Source organism: Tripterygium wilfordii, chromosome 9, assembly GCF_013401445.1.
Source record: "Tripterygium wilfordii isolate XIE 37 chromosome 9, ASM1340144v1, whole genome shotgun sequence".
NCBI classification, from domain to species: Eukaryota; Viridiplantae; Streptophyta; class Magnoliopsida; order Celastrales; family Celastraceae; genus Tripterygium; species Tripterygium wilfordii.
This window is the reverse complement of record NC_052240.1, coordinates 399192-421408: the sequence shown is the minus strand read 5'-3', so window position 1 is coordinate 421408 and position 22217 is coordinate 399192. Positions and strand designations below refer to the sequence as shown.

The window sequence follows — 22217 nt, the reverse complement described above, 5'->3', positions numbered from 1 at the left end:
CTGTTCATTATTACTTAATGGAGAAGGTGTCTTTTGGAAGGTATGGATTTCCATTTGGGATTTATATTAGGGAAGATAATTAATTGGATTTGAAATTTCAACAACTCCCACACTATGTCACCATACCTTATAGTGGGTGTCGCTATTTCTGTCTATTGTAGCTTTCAACTGTCAATCAATTGTAAGAGTCTAGAAGTGTTTTCCATTTTTTTTTTCCTAATATTTGTTCTGAATTGAGATTTTCACTCTACAATTGACAGACAATTAAATCCGTTTTAAGTGTATAAATAATCTAACCGAGTGATAATGGATAAACTCTAATTAATTATATTCTAATTAATTTAGAATATAATGGATAAACTCTACAATTGACAGACAATCAAATCCGTTTAAGTGTACATAATCTAACTGAGTGATATAGTGTAAACAAAATCTTATATAGTGACGTGATACACCTCTCAAATCGTGGGCTGCGAATTCCACGCGCTTGGGATAACCCCCAATCCACTAGAATATCCCGTTTGTTAGTGTCAAATGAAAATAAGTGTTGGCTCTTTTGGTAACGCTTGGTCTTTCAACAAAAAAAATAGGGCTCCATTAGAGACATCCACCTGGCAACCACTCACCTAAAGCCAATGTCGACCCATACCTGTTTGTTTTAATCGCACCACACCATATATACAATTCGGCCGAGCCAAAATTTGTCTGGTTTTTGTTAGGATTAGGAGACACCAATTAATTATAGAATGATATCATACACGAATCTGTCATTAATCATAATACAACCCTATCAAGCCATGTCTCCTATTTATTACTAGATGGCATGAACCCTCTATTGATACATTAGAGCTAGTAATATCAACTTGCACGCCAACTTTACAAAAGATTATGAGTGAATCTATCCAATTTAGTTATGATAGGATCTCAGTAGTTGTTATTTGAGTTATCACAACTGTTGAGTTGTACACACAAAATTTGATGTGCATGATGTGGAGTCCACAAATTCACTTGAATCTTGTATATCAAACTCAACAGCAGCTGGAATAACTGAGTTATCTACTGTTAATATATTTATCATTTTCGTATTATATAAGTTATATTTCAGCTGGCATCAGCATTTTAGACAAATACCAAGATCCAGGGCAAACTGTTTCTCCTTTATTTCATGTAAAATTAAAAGAAAAAACTATTTCATTCTTTAAAGGAAGATGACATCTCTTATCTTGGTATAAAGACATTCTCTTTGTGATTGGTACTCTCTACCTACAATTATCTTTAACAAAGGGAAAAAAGAAAAGAACTTACTAGTAACAGTACTTTATCTTATTTTCTTGAAAATTTAAATTCATGGGAAGATAAGGTTTGTGAAAATGAAAGATGTGGTTGGGATCATTATGGGCTTAATTAGGTCCTGTTGCTATTTGTCATTGTCACTACACTCCCAGCAGACTTGATCTGTATGGCGGTCAAACAAAAACATTATTGGATTGGATTGCAGCTGCATATTTGTACGCAACTCACTCCAGATATATATCGAAACAAACAATTAGAACTGAAGAAATGTAGATTAATGTTCATACACATAACAACTAATAGTCAATTTAAGTTATTTTTTTAGTTAGGCGGGGGTAGGGGAAGGAAAAATCACTTTGATGATAGTTTAATGATGAATCTTTATGAGGTTAAATCATATATATGGACTCTTAAGTATTTTTGAGTTTAATTCTCATTGGAAACAATATCTTTGTAACTACGCGCTACACATTAGGTTTTGCCCAACTTACTCGATCGTCAAGTGAGAAACTTCTGTGGCATGGGCTTGAGTGTTCAAGTTTATCCCCATATTCGAATGTTTAAAGGGTAAATATTTCTAGTTTCATTTTCAGTTATAAAAAAAAGAAGAAAAAAGAGTAGGGGAATAGAAACAAACACGGATACAGTCAATTGAGATGTGGTTTATATATATAGACAATGCGTTTCCAAAATTGTCATGGTTTTGAGTGTGTGACGGGTCCTGTCCTGAATGTTAAAAAAAATATATATATAATAATAATAATAAATATGACTGGTATGAAAACTCACAACACAAATAAAAAGTTTATGAGATGATGGGAACGCTTGCTTCAAAAACAGTAGGCGATTTTCACTCTATCTCATAAACAATTATTGCCACTCTTTTATGCAATTGAGTAAACGACAGGCAAATTGTTTTGGGATACAAACTGTCTTGGATATGAAAGTGTGTATTGCAACCAAACTCTCATCAGAAAAAGAGCAAAAGATAGGCTAGAATGATGATCATTAAATCTTTCTTGTTGTTTGTCTCATATTTATAGAGATAAAAGATGACGAGTTGTGTCTAAAACTGGTATCTCTTCATAACCAGTTGTAACCATTCATGAAAAGAACTACCTTTTGGTAGTTATTTTCCTAACCATTCAAGGAAAACTACCTTTTGGTAGTTACTTTCCTACATTCATGTTTCAACTGGTGCCAGACTTAACAACAAGAAGACATTGGGGTTTGAAATAATCCAACAATCCCCCACTTATTTCAACACACATGCTATCAATTAACATAAATCAATACTTAAGTGAAAGTATCTTTTGAATTTGAACTTCCACATAGTGATCCAAACTCAAAGTTATATCAATTTGAATAGTAGATGTAAAATCTTTGAACTATCAGACTTTGTGACATAACCGGAGAATGTACACATACTAACATATTATGCTCAGTTTTCTTTGTCAGCCACGCGTTAAAGGCCATGCGTGTTACCCCAAATTCATAAGTGTTCTAGGTAGTTCATGGAACCCCGACAAAAGCGGCCTCACTTTACACTTATATAGATGAATTCTTCTAGATGCTCCTGTAGATTTAGTACACCTTTCATACGAATTCATTAAGAGCTTTAGCTCAATCTTTCCATATTCATTACAGGTCTAGCACTATTCTTTTCATTTTTTTTTTTTTAATTGGGATAGTGCTATAACAATCACCCTTAGAATTTGTTTTTCCCTTTGAACCTAAAACAACACAATATGTGAATTTAAGTAGGGTTGCCATCCTTTAATGATTCATTGTAATGGTTTCAATCCCATCTCAACACATGTCTTACGAATCAGATCCTTATTAAGGCCTTTAGTAAACGGATCTGCCAAGTTCATGCAAGATCGTACATAGGTAACCGTAACAGTATTTTCTTCCAATAACTGTCTCACGGTTTGATGTCTAAGACTAATATGTCTTGATTTTCCATTATAGGACTTGCTATACACTCTTGATAACGTTGCTTGGCTATCACAGTGTATAGAAATAGGAGGTAAGGGACTTTGCCACATTGGCAAGTCAATCATCAAATTTCTCAACCATTCGGCCTCCTTACATGCAGCACCAAGTGCCACTAACTCAGACTCCATTGTTGAGTGAGTGATACATGTTTGCTTTCTTGATGCCCAAGAAATAGCTGCTCCACCAAGAGTGAATAACCAACCACTTGTGGATTTTGAACCTTCATCCATGCTATTCCAATTTGCATCACTATACCCGTCAATCACTGAAGGATTTCCAATATAATGTAATCCATAGTCCTTGGTTAACTTTAAATAACCCAACACATTGGAAATTGCTTTCCAATGTTCTAAACCTGGACAACTTGTGTATCGACTTAATTTGCCCACAGCAAAAGCTATATCGGGCCTTGTACAATGCATGGCATACATTAAGCTCCCAATAACTCGGGAATACTCAAGTTGTGATACACATCTTCCTTTGTCATATCCGAGTTTTAGACTAGGATTAAACGGAATTCTCGAAATCTTGTCACACAAATGACTAAACTTAACCAATAATTTCTCAATATAATGACTTTGAGACATCACATATGCATTATCTAATCTATGTATCTTAATACCGAGAATAAAATTTACAATACCCAAATCCTTCATGTCAAAATGTGATGCTAAGAATGTCTTTGTTGATTTAATTAATTCCTCATTTTTGCCAAAAATAAGCATATCATCAACATATAAGCAAATAATAATATTCTCATTACCAATTTCTTTAGAGTAAATGCATTTATCGGCCTCATTTAATTTAAAACCATTTGATAATAATACACTATCAAAACGTTCATGCCATTGTTTTGGTGCTTGTTTTAAGCCATATAATGATTTTATCAACTTGCACACCTTCTTCTCTTGACCGGGTATAATGAAACCTTCGGGTTGTTCCATGTATACCTCTTCATCCAAAAATCCATTTAAGAACGCTGTTTTCACATCCATTTGATGAATTTTTAGGTCAAAAATAGAAGCCAAGGATATTAGCATCCTTATTGATGAAATCCTTGCTACTGGAGCATAAGTATCAAAATAATCAATTCCTTTGGATTGTCTAAACCCTTTGGCAACAAGTCTTGCCTTATATTTGTCAATGGATCCATCGGGCTTTAATTTCCTTCGGAAAATCCATTTACAACCAATAGGTTTAGATCCAGGTGGTAAATCTACTAATCTCCAAGTATCATTAGACATTATTGATAACATTTCTTCATCAATAGCTTCCTTCCAAAAAACAGAATCTCTTGATTTCAATGCTTCTTCATAAGTTGATGGCTCATTTTCCATGGTAAAACAAACATCATATTCATGCAAAATAAGTTTAGAACTACCCTCTACTAAATAAGTCATAAAATCTGGACCAAAACTTTTCTCCTTTCTAATTCTTTTAGACTTTCGAATCTCAATTTCTTCTTTATTTAAAGGATTACCGTTTTCTCTAGGAACTTGTTCCTTAGAAGAACTTGATTCTAGAGATCTTGAATCCTTAAAGAAAATATCTTCAAAAAATTCAGCATCCCTAGATTCGATAATAATGTTATTTTCCAAGTCTAAAAACCGATATGCTTTACTATTTATTGCATACCCAACAAAAGCACATTTAGTTGTCCTTGGGCCCAACTTAGCCCGTTTTAAATCAGGTAACCTTACATAAGCTAAACACCCCCACAATTTAAAATATGTCAAATTCGGTTTTCTTTTAAACCATAATTCATATGAGGACATCCTATTTTTCTTAGAAGGTATTCTATTTAAAATATATGTAGCACAATGGAGTGCTTCACCCCAAAGATTATAAGGCAAACCAGAATGATCAATCATTGCATTAACCATATCCATTAAAGTTCGATTCTTCCTTTCGGCAACGCCATTCTGTTGTGGTGTGTAGGGAGCAGTACATTGGTGTATGATTCCATTACTCTCGCAATAATCATCAAACTCGGCACTAAAGTACTCCCCTCCTCTATCACTTCGAATCATTTTAATTTTCAATCCAAGGAGGTTTTCAACTTCAGTTTTATATACCTTGAATTTTCCTAATGCCTCATCTTTGGTTTTAAGTAGATAGACATATGTATATTTTGATAAATCATCTATAAATGTTATAAAGTATCTCTTACCACCCCTAGTTAGTTTAGTGTTCAAATCACATATGTCTGAATGTACCAAGCTTAATAAATCATTAGAAAACCGATTAACACTTGGGAATGGTTTTCTGGTGAGTTTATTTCTTGCACATATCTCACATTTAATTTGATTATCTTTTAAACTTGTTGGAAGCATGCCTAATTTAATCATACGATCAAGTGCATTATAATTCACATGACCTAATCTAGCATGCCATAATGTAAAAGAATCAACAATGTAAGCAGAAGTAATTTCATTAGATAGGTTCAATTTAAACATTCCATTCTCGGCATATCCTTTGCCTACAAACATCCCCTTCTTTGATAAAATAAATTTATCAGCTTCAAAAACAAGCTTATAGCCATGCTTGTTTAGTAACCCACCAGAAACCAAGTTCTTAGTGATTTCGGGTGCGTGCAGAACCTCCTGAAGAGTGATCTTCTTCCCAGAAGTGAGGTACAATTCAACAGTGCCCTTTCCAACAACTTGGGTGGTAGAGGAATTACCCATAAATAGTGTTATTTCTCCTCCAACCGGTGCATACTCCTTGAACAATTTTCTATCACCACAAATATGTCTAGTAGCACCGGTATCAACCCACCAAGCTGCGGTTTCTCCCACCACATATGCCTCGGTTATGACAGCAACAAGATTTTCCTCAACCAAGTTTGCTTGGTTGTTCTTTTCTTTGTCTTGCTTCTTCTTAAGGCGACATTCACGAATGTAATGCCCCTTCTTCTTGCAAAAATGACATGCTCCCTTCTTCTTTTTCGATGGACCTTGCTCCTTGTTAGAAGAATCATCATGAGATCTCTTTCTCTTTTTGTTGTCTGTTTCAACAACGTGGACAGCCTTGTTATTTTCTACAGGATCTTCTTGCTTGTCACGCCGCCTTGACTCTTCTTCAACTCGAATTTGCCTTTTTAGGGCATCAAGAGTGATATTATCACCCTTCCTTTTGAGAGTTTTACGGTAATCATTCCATTTAGGTGGTAACTTGGCAATAATTGCACCAACTTGAAGTTTTTCATCAACAGGAATGCCCTCGGCAATTAATTGATGCACAATTAATTGCAAGTCATGAACCTGATCCAAAATAGCCTTATTATCAGTCATCTTAAAATCGAAATAGTTACTTACAAGATAACTCTTGTTGCCAGAATCTTCAGTCTTGTATTGTTCGTCCAATGCCTCCCAGATTTCCTTTGCTGATTTCAGCGTTGAATACATATCGAACAAAGAATCTGTCAGACTGTTGAGAATAGTTCCTCGACAAGTATAGTTATCCTCCTCCCATTTTTTCTTTGCATCGATCTGATCTTGTGTGGCGTTATCTGCAGGGACTGTGGGACTAGTTGTTTCCAACACATATCGGACCTTCAATGTGGTAAGGAGAAAACCAATCTTCTCTTGCCAACGTTTGTAATTATTTCCATCAAAGTGATCAAGTTTGGATAAATCTTGTGGCATCACATTCAGAGATGTAATACCAGTGATCAATGGATTTGTTGAAGATGAAGAAGCCATCGTTAATTGTTTATGAATTGTTAAAAAAAATATATATATAATAATAATAATAAATATGACTGGTATGAAAACTCACAACACAAATAAAAAGTTTATGAGATGATGGGAACGCTTGCTTCAAAAACAGTAGGCGATTTTCACTCTATCTCATAAACAATTATTGCCACTCTTTTATGCAATTGAGTAAACGACAGGCAAATTGTTTTGGGATACAAACTGTCTTGGATATGAAAGTGTGTATTGCAACCAAACTCTCATCAGAAAAAGAGCAAAAGATAGGCTAGAATGATGATCATTAAATCTTTCTTGTTGTTTGTCTCATATTTATAGAGATAAAAGATGACGAGTTGTGTCTAAAACTGGTATCTCTTCATAACCAGTTGTAACCATTCATGAAAAGAACTACCTTTTGGTAGTTATTTTCCTAACCATTCAAGGAAAACTACCTTTTGGTAGTTACTTTCCTACATTCATGTTTCAACTGGTGCCAGACTTAACAACAAGAAGACATTGGGGTTTGAAATAATCCAACACTGAACCTCCTCTTCTCACGGACCCTTCATAGGCAATTGAAGTTATTTCATTTTATAACGAGAAATTGTACATGACATTCCCATGCTGAACAAAATGAAGGAGGCGAAATCAAGTGTTGAAATTGAAATAACAAACATAAAGAAAAAGTCACGCATTATCTATATATGTATGTATGTGTGGGTCCCTCTGGCTCTAAATTTTAAATACATATAGCTTTCATGGATGATGAAATATATATGGGACCAGATGTATACTTATATACTGTTAGCTATCAAACTTCCTTTTACATTTATATTAATCTAAGTGATTTGGTATCACCATAAAAATATAAAAATATTTCCTTTTTATTCAGTGGCTCTTGAGACGAATATTTAGCTTTAAAAAAAAGGAAAGAAATCCAAATAAAGTCCACACAAAAGCAAGTTGCGAGTGTGACACCTACTACTTATTCTTATATATGGGACCCTAATATCATACAGAATTTTATTACAACTTGCATCCATATGTAGATAAAGAGTAATAAATCACCATTTCAATGCTATATATATATATATATAACATATATATAATAATCCAGGCTTAATACACTCATCCAGTTGTTAATACACGGACGAAGACACACAAAGGGTATTAGTTTCTCTGTTGAGAGAACCCAAAAAGGAGTTTTGAATCAGACATCTACATTGCTGACACACAACTTGGTGTTTGGTTGGATGAAAAGAAAATGAAGCCCATAGTGTAAAATTGTGTTGGATACAGGTCAGGGTGGCCCCATGATGGTTATTAGCGGGCCCGTTGGGTGTGGATGCTGGTTTTGTTTATCCAATACTATTGTTTTGGTCATTATTTAAAGGATGTTGAAATTCTCAGCACAAATACATTGAAAATATTGTCCGGTGCTATTGTTTATCCAATGATTCTTAGAGCCAAAAGACACGTCTTCAATGTGAGAGGCGTTGAGTCTTACTTCTAAATCGATCAGGTGGGTTATATCATACCAATATCAAAATTTTAATCTTTGATAGGAGATCATGGACATGGTCATGTGCATGAACATGCCACGTGGGATGTTGGATTCATGGTGATTATGTTTGTTTGTTTCTCTCTTTTGGTGTCTTGATTGGATAAGGATGGAGTTTGGGATAACATTTCGAGTGACTCCAATATGTTGATTTTGTTCGAGTTGGCTACCGATTCAGATGACGTTGATGTGCAATGTCTTGTTTTTTTTGTAAGTTTGTGAAGAAAGTCTTCTTTGTATAAAGTATAAAGTATAATATAATAATATATAATATATATATATATAAACCTTAAAACACAATCGTAAAGTACTATTAAGAAAAAGATTGTTAACGCAAGCCAGGTTACTTGAATTGAAACGACACCGTCAAAGGTTCACCAAAGCCCATATAGAACCAGATTTGGCCCATTTCAGCGCAGTTTGCATTTTGGACCTGACCAGCGTACACAAGGGGACGCTCATTTTAAATGGGCAATCAGAACAGCCAGTCAGCCACACACAAATAGAAGCTCAGTCCAGAGTCAATTTAAGGCCATTAAAGCAGGCCTGAGTCGGTGAGTCCGAATCTACAGAATAATGGGTCCTTCTTTGTGGCCCAATTATGGAATATATATCCTATTTGTTTAAATTCCTCTTTGGATGGGCCTTCTATATGGACCCGGCCCACCCTGGTGGTGGGGCCGTGGGGGAGTTTAGTTTCTGTACTCTGTCCCCTTGTATACTGTCTTCTGTGCGTCAATGGCATCCAAAATATGTGGGCGCGCTTAACTGTCTGATCGAAACAACCGCTAACCAACTGTATGAAAAAACCGTTAAGTCATATAGATAAAATCCCAGTCAAACCCAAAAAACGGCGCAATTTTCTCGGTAAACAATGTCGTTCCAGGCCCGCCCTCTATCTCTCTTATATATGCAATGGTGTCTCAACCCAGGAATCCTTTTCAAGCTTCTCTGTTGTAATAACTGGAACACCACATCGGACTATGTTTTCTTGTGCATATCTTAAGAACTCGTCGCCGTCAATCCGTCGAGTCCTTGTCAATGATCGGCTGTGCGCGCACCTTTTGTTCACCCGATCTCAAGGCTCCATTTCATCATCTTCTACATTGAAGTCCACTAGTGGGTGGCCCAGTTATGGGAACGATAAGCGTGGATACTCTGCGTTCAACGTGTTGTTGTCTTCAGGGGCTTTGGTTGTCGGATCCAGCTTGGGATTTTGTTATTTGAATTCATTTGTGTCCTTCGCTGATTGTCCTAATGACGCAATTTGGTCGACAAATGATGATCAGTTTGGACATGAAAAGAAACCCAGATTCCTATTTGGAGGTAGATACTGCTCTATGATTTTTAATTTCTCTGATAATGGTTTTGTCAAGAGTACAAGATACTTTGTTGGTGACATCAAGGTGTTTGATGAAATGGCGCAGTGGTTGATGACTTCCTGGCTGTCATGTTATCTAGGTGCAGTATTTATATCAGGATAAGAATCATATTCTCAGGTTTTGTTCCTTGTTTCAGATTCATACAGGAGAAGAGTCTTTTTCAATTATGAGAAACGGATAAGGTTGCAAAGTCCCCCTCAAAAGGTATGCAGCTTTTCTCTTCTTTGATATGAAAATAGGATTACGGAAGTTAGATGCGAGTACCATTTATGGTTCTCAAACAAGTGGGAGATAGAGAAGTGTTTGATCTACATCAGCTTGATATGTATTTTGTGAAACTTACTATTGCTCCTGTCAGTTCATATATTTAGATTTGATGCATCCGTCTGTTTGTGACGTGAGAAATTCTGGCTTAAAATATTTGAAGTTTTTGAACTGGTTTTAGATCGCCAACTGTCCAGAAGTAGAATTTGTGTCTTGGAGAACACCATCAGGACTAAGATATTCAAAGCTGGCACTGTTATCAAAACCCTCTCATAGTTATGGATTATTTCAAAATCAATTTTTGGGCATTTTCCAATACATTCTTGTTTATTCACATTGTGTAATCTTTTCGGTACAGAGGGGTCGAAGGATACACATTGAAAGAATCAGAGGCTAAGTCTTTTAATATTAAGGTTCACTTATTGCTTGTCAGGTTTTTGAATACTTTGCATCTTTTCGATCCCCTTCCGGAGAGGTTCTTATGACACCAGCAGACTTGATGCGAGCAGTTGTTCCTGTGTTTCCACCATCTGAATCAAATAGAGTTAGGGAGGGTTTTCTGAGAGGGGAGCGGGTTCCTGGCGAGTTACATTGTGCCCCTTCAAAATTTTTCATGTTATTTGATACTAATAGTGATGGACTCGTATCTTTTCAAGAGTAAGGGACAGTTGTTTTAGTTTTACCTGCAGCATATTGAAATTTCTATTGTTCAATGGAGATTTAATCATGAAGTTTTTTTTTTACCAGGTACGTCTTTTTTCTTACCCTTCTGAGCATTCCAGAATCAAGTTTTTCAATAGCATTTAAAATGTTTGATCTTGACAGCAATGGGTAGGTCACTTGTCTTTCCATCACTCTGTCATTGGTCTCTAACGAAGTTCAGTCTGTTAGTTTGTATCATTCATTGACATTTCCAACTTATTTCCATTGATATCCTTATGAGCATTATCAACAGTTGTCTCTTATCAGCATGAGCATCTTCCAAATAATGTTTTTTCAATCATAGATTGCGGACATCCCTCCTCATGGTTAAGTAATTAACATTCTGTCCATTATCAGAGAGATAGACAGGGAGGAATTCAGAAAAGTTATGGCACTGATGCGAGATCAATATACGCAAGGGGCTCGACGCAAAGATAGACGGCGAGCTGGTTTCAAAACTTCAGAGTCCGTAGAGAATGGAGGTGTTGTAGAGTATTTCTTTGGTAAAGATGGCAAATCGTGTCTGAAACATGAAAGATTTGTTCAATTTTTGAGAGATTTACACGATGAAGTACGTGGTGTTCTCGTCCTCTCTCCCTCTCTCTCTCTCTCTCACCTTTAAGATTTACATGATCACAGCATAATTCATTGCAGTGATCATGTTGATGTGTTACACTTATTTGCACAACTGAACAATGTTGAATATTGCAGATACTGCAGTTGGAATTTTCCCATTATGACTACAAAATGCGAGGCACAATTCCGGCCAAGGATTTTGCCTTGACATTGGTTGCATCTGCTGATATCAGCCATATAAACAAGCTGCTTCAGCGGGTTGACGAAATAAACGATGGACCACATCTCAAAGACATACAAATAACATATGAGGAGTTCAAAAATTTTGCAGAACTCCGCAAGAAGTTGCAGTCTTTTTCTCTCGCCATTTTCAGTTATGGAAAGGCGAATGGGGTGTTAACCAAAAAAGATTTCCAGAGAGCTGCATCTCAGGTAAATACACCAAGCTCTACATTATTTTCAATATCTATTAGTTTGTTCTCATCCTGATGATATTTTTTAATTTTACTAGGTCTGTGGAATCCCAATTACAAATAATGTGGTTGACATTATATTCCATGTCTTTGATACAAATCGTGATGGTAGTTTAAGTTCAGATGAATTCGTAAGGGTTTTACAAAGACGGGAAATCGACGCCTTGCCAACTAGAGAGGCAGGCTTCAAGGGACTGGTAGCATGCTGGTTAAGCTGTGCATCAAATTGCTCATCTAACAAGCTTTTTCTTTGATCAACTGATGCTTGATGGACCTGAATATATGCCGCTCAATACACTAGTCGATGACAAACTACTACAGCAGGGAATTTTGGTCTCTTTAGATGAATAGCAGATGAAAGAACTACGTAGCAAGCAAGACTAGCCATTTGAGGATGGAATGGCTGTCAAGATATGTAGGGGACTGTTTGAAGTTATGGTTCATGAAACTAACTATATTTCACAAGCCACGCGTGAAAGTTTTGTACAGTATTTTGGGCGTGATGCGAACTCATAATTTAAATATTTTCCATACCTTGTAATTGTATTTATGAATATAATCACACCAAGCTCATTATGGATGAATCTTTCCAGTTGGGTGACTCAAGTTCAACTCTTCACATCAACACCCAATCCAATGATCAATGTCTTATCAGGTAGTCGGGGAAAGTGCGACGATCCAAGTATTTAAGAATTCATTTCAAGGACCTCTGAAACAATCACTTTTCTGGGGAATTAGAAGAGTAATAATTTGCCAATGCTTGTCTTACGTTTATGATTTCCGTGAATAAAGAAGAAAATAACTTCCCAGCTATGATGGAAGCAACACAAGTGGGTTTAGTGGCATTCCTGTCTCAAACTGTTTCCCACAGTTGGAAGACTTGGGCTAAACGCAATCTTGTAGTTCCATGGGAAAAAAAAAACACTCTGGATTCAGCTTAGAGTTGCTTGTAAATTGGGGTCAGAAACATTCAGCAAATAAAGTGAGATTAAATCTACCATCTATTTCGTCAAGAAAACAAGTTCTTAGCCAAAGCATCTGATATTAATAACAATACCATATTTGAAGCGTATACTGGTTGTATCTGTACGTCAATTATTCCTCTGAATCAGCATTTGATGGGTGTTCAACTTCCGTGACCATGACGATCCCATTATCTTCAGATTCTCCCTTCTCCACCTTCCTATCCTTGTAATCCTTGGGAAGGACATTACAGTCAATGGTGTGCGACACTGGCCTCTCTTCTTGGAACAATCTGTAAACCAAAGTCCATCAAACAAACTAACGCAAAGCATAAGAGAAAGAGAAGCATGCATAACATGACTATCACACAATCCTATAGTGATAGATTAGGATCCTGTCAAAGAAAATATATAACTTCTGCGAGTTCACTATGCACAAAGAGAGTGTAGCTTTGTAGAAATGAATGATAATTGATAATACAAATATACAATATCATTGTCGTTCAGTATCATAGAATTGTGCCATGATCCACTCCAAGGAACCACTTACTAGATGAGAGGCATCTTTATGATTACTTCTACCAGTATTAACCTTTCTGGTTCAGTGAAAGAAATAAACAAAATGGGGAGACCAGGAGAGTCTTGCTGAGCTTGTCCAAACACAACACATCTAAATCTAATCCATTTAACAATTCAAAAAATAAATTAAGAATTATCTTGGTATGTTGTCCAAGTAGGGTAATACAGTCAGCTACATTCCTTGAATGACCAGATATTAGAATTGATGGGCACACAGGAAGGTTGAAAACTATATCATTTTATGCAAGCACTTGAATAGTTAACCTTTTCAAGTCAAAACTGAAAACCAGATCTAGCACGAATGTGTATCAGCACTGTACACAGAGAGAGAGAGAGAGAATAGGGAAAAGAGCCTTACGGGTGTTTGCAAAGCATTGGACTTTGAACAGTAAGAGCATACTTGCAAGTTGATAGCTCGGTGATAGAACTGATCATTGCTCTGGGCTCTGAGCAAACAAACCTCACCTACAAATTAAAATAAAAATCCATAAGGGATCGAAACCATATCTAGATGCTACAAATACTTTTATAACATAGCCATCTTTTACCTCAGTTTCTCTGGGCTGATTTGTAAGATCACAGATGGTGCCATTTGTGTACTGATGAGCATGATACCTGCACAAATTATGGGAATACAGAAACTAACTGATACTTCTTTCTCCACCTTACCCTATTTCCTTAGATTTGTAAAACACACTGCTACTTCAAGTCATACCTCTGTGATGCATCTTTCGAGCGAGGATCTTTCAGTGTGGAAATGTCGGAGAGATTCTGGTTGAAAGCAGCCGTGGCTTCTTCATCAAAAACACCCAAGACAAACTCCTGAACTGCCTGTAACAACAGAATAACAAACCCACTTACTACACGTACATGTAAGAAAATCCTAGTACTCCTTCAAAGTTCAAAGTACTACAAAGAGATTAAAATACGTCAAATTATATGACACATGTCTTCACTATTATGTCATTAATAATTAATCTCAAAGATGATGCTACTCCTACTGCTACTGTACGTCTGTGACCGCCCCAACTAGACTTAATAGTTGTTGGACACCTAAAAGCATGCAGTCCAATTGGACTTCATACAATTATTAAATGCATAGTATACATCATATTAAACACCTCCTTTGCATTGCATATAATAGTTCATACAAAGAAGATGACCAAATGAAATACAAACCACACCTTCATGAACTTACTTTATCATCTTCAATGTGAAGTTGCCGAAGTTTCTTCTGATAGCAAAATTCATACGACCACCAACCTTCTTGCTGGATAAAAGTGCTAGAAGCTGTAAGTTTACTAATTTAATATAGCTTCTGATTTATTAAAAGAACGCATTACACATCAAGAAAAATAGTAAGACGATAAGACCAATATCCATAAGTATTTCCGAGCCAAAAAAGCTCTTTTTGGAAGTAATTTGCAACCTGAGACGTGAAGTGCAAAATGGTTTTGGTTGACAGATACTTACTCTAATAAAGCAGCGATCCTTCAGTATTTCAAGTAGCTCATCTGGTGTTTTCAATTTAATCCGCTTCTCAGTTTCCACAATCATGCTGCTTGTGTTCAGCTGACTAATGGGCTTTATGCTCTTGACTTTCTCATCCCTAGGCAAGAAACATATATACTTTTGTCCATCTTTATTGGGCATAATCATATATTCCTGGTCATCATCCTGCAAAATAATTGCAAACATAGATATGAATTAGTGAGACAGTAAATCCAAACACAAATAAAGTTCACAAACAAGAGCTAGCAAGTATGATATACGAATTCTGCATCACAGAATGGGAAAGTGAACCCGGGTCGAGGTAAGACAGATCTCACAAAAGTATGCCACCAGCCCTAAAGAGAGTTAACGAGTCTTAGGAGTTCATGAAATCAGTTTGATCACCGACCCTTCTGAGACCTTTCTGCTAGTTACTGCAAGAGCACCCAAAAAGACCACAGGCACAAGGGGAGGTTTAGGTAAAAATAATTCCAAGTACTCAAGTACCAGGCCAGTGATCACTGATCACCACACAAAAGAACCAAGCTACTTAGGAAAAGGAGAAGTGCTTGACAATGTGAACCTTGGTATGACCAATCAAACCGTCAATGTTGTTAGAGAGAACATGGCAGCCTAAGCCCTAGACCCTTACACAGAACCCTCGCTTTCAATACACAAATTTCTTCACATAATTCCTCAATAAAAGTATGTCAGAGCTTCATCAAGCCATCATTATATGGATAACACTGTACTCAATTTCCATCATCCCATTACAGTCTCAAGAAACAATTGCGACATCCTAAGCCACAAAGTAGGGTAGGGGTCATCACTAGAAAAACGTGATAACAACAATTCAAGTTTGCATTATAAGTTTTTAACCCACATCTAGCTTTATAGTGTATAAAACAGAGAGAAATTGCAATGTACAGAAAAGGCTAAAAGTTCAAAAGATCAAAATAGACTCCTCATGAAGTGAGGTGGAAAGAGCGGGTATTTGTAAATAACCATAGGCCTCCTTACAGGATGAAGAGTTGTAAATAACCCTACACTTACTTACCGGATGAAATGGTGAATCTTCTGGATGGAATTCAATCTTATATTTTGGTTCATGCGAGCTGCGTCCAAATGTACCACCTGCTGCTCAGTGAAATATTAATGAGATAACAGCATTAACAGTAGACTCGAAGCAAAAGAATCAATTTTTTTGAAAAAACACTGTTGAAATAGTTAATGACACCCATTTCGTATAATGGTTGTCTTGCATAATTTCCACAACAAACCTGACTCGCTTACAATCAAATATGAAAACTTGGAAAGAGTCCATTGATTACATAGAACGACTAACTCAGTATAGACAATCAATTACATATTGAACTGCATATAGCTTCACAAACCCAGTCCTAAAACGGTCACCTGAATTTCTTTCAGGAAAAATTGCACAACTTCATGAAAATCGATTCCAATTCAGGAATTTATAACCAACCCACATAAAAATATACTGACTGAGCTCGATGAACAGAAAAATAAGAAACGGAAAATTGAAGACGGAATTGAATGGGGAAGACACAAATGGATAATTTACCTACATGAGCTGAGAAGATCTGATCCGCTCTCACGAGTCTACACAGCGTGTACGAAACCAAAATCAGCCACAACAATCTCATATTTAGCAATTTCGTTTATTGAGTTGCAGATTTCGTATCCGCTGGAGCGTTCTCGAACTCGACGCGAAGCAGCAGAGTATCCTTCACGAGTTCTGAGGATCTGGTGTAGTCGATGATAACGCGGCTCCACGCACATTCTCCAATTGAGATGCGCCACGTCAAGGAGAAGAATCTTCATAAGAAAAAGTCACGAGATATGCGCGTGATGCCTTTTGGAAGAAGTGGGCTGGGCTGGCACATAAATTCCCCTGGAGCTGGACCTCCATACGGGCCAAACCACAAGAATAAGGCCATCCAAACCATAGGAATAAGGCCAGCCCATTAACACATAGCAAGCCGGTCCGTGGGAGTTGGGCATTGCCGTTTTCCGTTGCCTTGTGACAGCGGGAAGCTTCGCTTTTGTTGGTGATTGGCAGTTACTTGGGCCCCACAACGGCCTTTTCTACTCACATGCTTATGGTCTGGAAACGTGAGAGATGCCGTCCGAGGCAGACTAATTGTATATCTCTCGAGAGATGTTCTTGTGGCGTTCACGTCAAGTGGAGAATCTTAGACATTACAAAATCTCGGACGAATCCTTGGTCGGTTTCCCTTCCATTTCTCTGGAATATATTCTTGTTTGTTATATTTCTTTGATAAATTTTCTCGCTTGAATTTTGCCGGAAAAATTTCTCAGAAGCTCCACCTCGAGGAATTCATTTCCCAGATAAGTCTCTTTTTCATTCTTGTTGTACGAGCAAGAATATATAATATTTGTTTTGCAGCTGATTTAGGGGCTTGTCCGTTTGCCTCTCTCTGAACTGGGATTTGTTTATTCTCGGAAAAGCAGTAACTTATCCTCATTCGGAGAGAGATATTTATTAATATTAGGTATTACTTTTCTTTTCTTGAGTTTTGATGATTAAAATTCATTCTATGAGGCTAAGAGAGGAACCCATTTGAGCTTGAAGGGAGAAAGTTGAGATTATTGAAGTTATTTTGTACAAATTGAAACCATTTGGGGGTGTTGTGAAAGATTTGCTTCTGGGGTTAATAGACTTAGCCTGTGCAAGAGTACTGTCCTGGTTTGTTTGACTGATATTTGTATTCTTGGGTGTAAGGAAGTGTATTTCGAGTAAAAGGGAACTAATGTTTTAGAGCTCTTTATACTTTATTGGTAGCCATTTGAAAGTTGTGTGATATTGGTTGGTTAGGTTTGGATTGAGAAGCTTTACGAAAACGTAGTTTCAATACTCCGTCTTCTAGTTTTTGATTTGTATTATTGGATTAGATCTTGACGTAGAAGTTACTGGAGTGAACCATTAGGTTTGCTATGGGGAAGCAAAGTGGGAAGAAAAAGAAACAGGAAGGAGGACAATCAAGTCATAATAATGCGAAGCAAACCACAGTTGGAGATAATAGCCCTAAGGACATGGCAGTTTTCATTTCCATGTCGCATGAATTGAAGGAGGAGGGAAACAAGCTGTTCCAAAAGAGGGACCTTGAAGGAGCCATGTTGAAATATGAGAAAGCCATCAAATTGCTCCCAAAAAATCACATTGATGTGTCCTATCTCAGGAGTAACTTGGCTACTTGCTATATGCAGATGGGTCTGAGTGAGTACCCCAGGGCAATTCATGAGTGCAATTTGGCACTAGAAGTTACACCCAAGTACAGTAAAGCACTGTTAAAGAGGGCAAGGTGTTATGAGGCTTTGAATAGACTAGATTTGGCTTTGAGAGATGTTACTACAGTTGTGAACATGGAACCAAACAATGTCATGGCATTGGAAATTGGAGAGAGGGTTAAAAAGACACTTGAGAATAAAGGGTTGAGAGTGAATGATGCGGTAATTGAATTGCCTCCAGAATACGTTGAACCTCCATCTGCTTCACCTATGCCAAAAGCTACAAAAGAGAAGACGATGAAGAAAAAGAAAAGCAAAAAAATTGAGGAGAAGCAAGCCTCAGAGATAATTGAAGAGAGGCAGGTTGATGAGAAAATTGAGGAGAAGCAGGTTGATGAGAAAATTGAGGAGAATAATGCTGAGGATAAGGTGGTTGTGGAGGAGAGAATCAGCATTACAAAAGATGAAGAGCCAAAGAAGACTGTAAAGTTGGTGTTTGGGGAGGATATAAGGTGGGCTCAGTTGCCGCTTAATTGTAGCCTCCTACAAGTAAGGGAAGTTATACGTGATCGGTTTCCAAGTTCAAGGGCAGTTCTTATTAAGTACAGGGACCAGGAAGGTGATTTGGTCACAATTACCACAGATGAAGAACTAAGATGGGCTGAAGCAATGGGAGAATCACAGGGTTCAGTCAGGCTCTACATAGTGGAGGTTAATCCCATGCAGGATATGTTCTTTGAGAGATTTATGCCTGAGGTGCACAACCTTGATATCAAACAAAGTAATGGAGCTGAGAATGGGAATGTCGGTAAAGGCGAAGGAACAAAAAATGGGTCATGTTACATTGATGACTGGATAATTGAGTTTGCTCAGCTGTTTAAGATGAACGTTGGGCTTGATTCTGATGCATACCCAAATCTTCATGAACTTGGTATGAAGGTATACTCTGAGGCTGTGGAGGATACAGTCACAAGTGAAGAAGCCCAAAGCCTTTTTGATACAGCAGCAGATAAGTTCCAGGAGATGGCAGCTTTAGCACTATTCAACTGGGGAAATGTTCATATGTCAAGGGCAAGAAAGAGGGTGTCCTTCACCAAAGATGCTTCAAGGGAGTCTAAAATTGAACAAATCAAGACTGGATATGGTTGGGCCCAAAATGAATATACAAAAGCAGGACAGAGATACGAAGAAGCTTTGAGAATAAAACCAGATCTTTATGAAGGTTTTTTGGCTCTTGGGCAGCAGCAGTTTGAGCGGGGAAAACTTTCTTGGTACTATGCTATTACCAACAATACAAATTTGGAAACCTGGGCTTCCTTAGAGGTCTTACAGCTATATAACAGTGCTGAGGAAAACATGGAAAGGGGAATGCAGATGTGGGAAGACCTGGAAGGGCTACGTCTGAGTGAACTTTCAGAACTCAAGAATGTGAAACTTAAAAGCCAGTCCAAGACAATGGGGCTGGATGATCTATTTAAGGACATATCGGCAGAAGAAGCTACAGAGCAAGCCTCAAACATGAGGTCCCAGATTAACCTCTTATGGGGCACCATACGCTATGAGCGATCTCTTATGGAATTCATGTTAGGGATTCCAGTCTGGCAAGAATGTTTGGAAGTTGCAGTTGAGAAGTTTGAGCTTGCTGGAGCTTCTGCAAAAGACATAGCCATAATGATAAAGAACCACTGTTCAAACAATAATGCTTTGGAAGGTAGCTTATAATTACGTACTGATTTTTTTTAGTCCAAAATCATTCATAAAGAAGAAAATTATAAAGATTTATGCGCCCTCTTTTTTACTTCTTTTAAGTATTTCATTTGCTTCCCTATTTGCAGGTTTAGGACTTAAAATTGATGAGATGATACAGGCATGGAATGAGATGGATGAAGCTAAGAAGTTTCAAAATCGTGTGTGGTCATTGCGATTGGGACCATTACTGCAACGGCGAGTTTCAAAAATCTATCACGCCTTGGAGCATGTATGAGTGGTGTGTTGTAAAGGAAAGCTGAAAAAAACAACGGCGGTGAATTAACATGTAGTGTTCCCATCAACGTGAATCTGTAGTCTGCAGATGAGATAGGTATGCTTACACCAATTACTATTTATTCTCTGCACGTTTTAAGTTTTACTTTTATTGGAAGAAGCTGAACTGATAGGATTTTTAACCAATAGGATTCTTTTTGGCTTGTTTTTGACAGTTTTGTGATTCTTTATTTGTCTGAAGTTGTTTGGCAAATAATGGCATATATATAGGATGAACCTAAACAATGGAGGGGTCTCCCTTAAATGTTACTGGAGAAGGAAAAGAAAAAAAAGTTGCTGAGATAGACAGTTATTAATTGAATCATTGAAGAGTAAATAAGAACACAATAGTTTTTTCATGGCTTGAATTTCAGCCCATTAACTTTCTAGTGATTCGTATAGATGCATAATACTTGAGAATTCATCAGTATTTCAAAACAACCAAGTTGTGTTCTTAACATCAAACACATGCATTATAGCGCATATTTTTCACATATTACTTCTCTACGATAATTTGAAACTGAAGCTTATCATGACCTTGATTTGTATTTTCTGCAGGTTTCTTTGTCTCTAGCTTTAAGGTTCAGATTCAGTGCTGTATTTTTAGCAGGAAAAGAACACGATTGTAAAGATTTGTATATTTGTTGTCAGAAAATAGGTACTTCAAATTCCTTTACACGGTTTGGAAAAATGAAGTTCCAGAAATTTCCGTTTTCAGGTTTTTCTGTCTAACATTAAGCAGAGAGTTGTATTCATTTCATTGTTAATTCATGGAGGAGTTGTTTTCTATTGTTTGTAGGTACTTGTCTTGAGTAGTGAGAACTTTATTTATACTCTCAACAATATTTATAAAACCAACATTCCATTTTTATGTACTTTTGTTGGATGACCCTTTAGAATCCACTGCTATTGTAACCATAGCCATTGCACTTGCAAATTCAACCGGATGGAGCTGGTGCTGCTGATGCTCCCCGTGTTGACGGTGATGGTTGTGATGCCGTTGGTGTTGATGGTGATGATGGTTGTGATGGGGAAGCAGGGGTTTGTGTTGGTGCAGGTGCAGGTGCAGGTGCAGGAGGGTCTTTCACAAAGCTACATATTATCTTGAGAAGAATTCGAAATGCAGGATTGGGAAACAAAAAGGGCGATAGTCTAGTTGGTTATCTCTCCGAAATTATGGCCTACGGTGTCCGAGGTCGGGAGTTTGAATCAACCAGCTGAGATATTTCATTGTAGACTCCTAGTTGTGTAAGCTTGTCCTACTTCAAGATCCCTACCCGCATGAGCTTCGGCTAGTCTTACCCGTCAGGCTGCCACCAACGTAGTGCGGACTATCCTGACGGCCCAAGATTTACGCTTACTCGACTAAAAAGTTAAGGTCATGCTTTTTTCATTTTGTGGAACAATGAACTTTCAAGATGCAGTTGCTAAACTTCATGTTTGTGGAGTTAGGTTTGGGGGAAGCTTGTTTTTTTTTATATACTAACATAAATATAGAAACAGTACTGGTTTTCATGGCAACATGTTTGCATGGTTTCATCCAATTATAGACCAAATCAAAACCAAAAGGAGTCAAAGAGTCCCAGAGAGGGAAAATTTCTATTTTTCATGGTGACTAAGTTAGCAGCATGAGTACTAGACCATCTGACAAAACTTATTTAAAAGAAAAGGTGAATCTTGAAGAGAAAATGAAAATTATGAAAGAAAATTGTAATGAACCAGATTAGTCACCAGCATTTTTTCTTGATTATTCTAACCAAGCTATTACTGTAAAGACACTAGCCAATCTATGCAGATTTTGCACATGAATTGTGAAGCAAAGGAGGGAAGACTGGGCTGAAAGGGAACATCTTAGGCCAGCACTTGTCCTTAATCTCAGTAACAGCATTGCAACAATCTGGACCAACAACACCAATTTTTCCACCCACAAGTAACTTATAAATCTC

General features: G+C 37.2%; 3 protein-coding genes across 5 annotated transcripts; 2 read left to right on the top strand and 1 right to left on the bottom strand.

Moving 5' to 3' along the window:
• Positions 1 to 9418: 9418 nt before the first annotated feature.
• On the top strand, positions 9419 to 12533 carry LOC120004884 (calcium uptake protein, mitochondrial-like). The gene is made up of 7 exons (XM_038854220.1): positions 9419 to 9876; positions 10069 to 10136; positions 10630 to 10853; positions 10944 to 11027; positions 11256 to 11469; positions 11610 to 11906; positions 11986 to 12533. The coding sequence occupies exons 1-7, from the start codon at positions 9534 to 9536 to the stop codon at positions 12199 to 12201; spliced, it is 1446 nt and encodes a 481-aa protein (XP_038710148.1). The 5' UTR covers positions 9419 to 9533; the 3' UTR covers positions 12202 to 12533.
• A 317-nt stretch (positions 12534 to 12850) lies between these two features.
• LOC120004885 (protein OS-9 homolog) lies at positions 12851 to 16767 on the bottom strand. Of its 2 annotated transcripts, none has more exons than XM_038854221.1 (8): positions 16562 to 16767; positions 16037 to 16116; positions 14962 to 15165; positions 14687 to 14758; positions 14204 to 14319; positions 14037 to 14103; positions 13847 to 13953; positions 12851 to 13202 (listed from the first exon to the last, which is right to left on the bottom strand). In XM_038854221.1, the coding sequence occupies exons 1-8, from the start codon at positions 16641 to 16643 to the stop codon at positions 13043 to 13045; spliced, it is 888 nt and encodes a 295-aa protein (XP_038710149.1). In that variant the 5' UTR covers positions 16644 to 16767; the 3' UTR covers positions 12851 to 13042. The 2 variants fall into 2 exon arrangements, with proteins under 2 accessions (XP_038710149.1, XP_038710150.1); XM_038854222.1 differs by having other exon boundaries at positions 16037 to 16113.
• Positions 16768 to 17146: 379 nt separating this feature from the next.
• Positions 17147 to 21146, top strand: LOC120005232 (protein PHOX1-like). 2 transcript variants are annotated; one of them, XM_038854746.1, is made up of 4 exons: positions 17152 to 17224; positions 17320 to 19960; positions 20085 to 20329; positions 20830 to 21146. In XM_038854746.1, the coding sequence occupies exons 2-3, from the start codon at positions 17956 to 17958 to the stop codon at positions 20231 to 20233; spliced, it is 2154 nt and encodes a 717-aa protein (XP_038710674.1). In that variant the 5' UTR covers positions 17152 to 17224; positions 17320 to 17955; the 3' UTR covers positions 20234 to 20329; positions 20830 to 21146. The 2 variants fall into 2 exon arrangements, with proteins under 2 accessions (XP_038710673.1, XP_038710674.1); XM_038854745.1 differs by having other exon boundaries at positions 17147 to 19960.
• The last annotated feature ends 1071 nt before the right edge of the window (positions 21147 to 22217 follow it).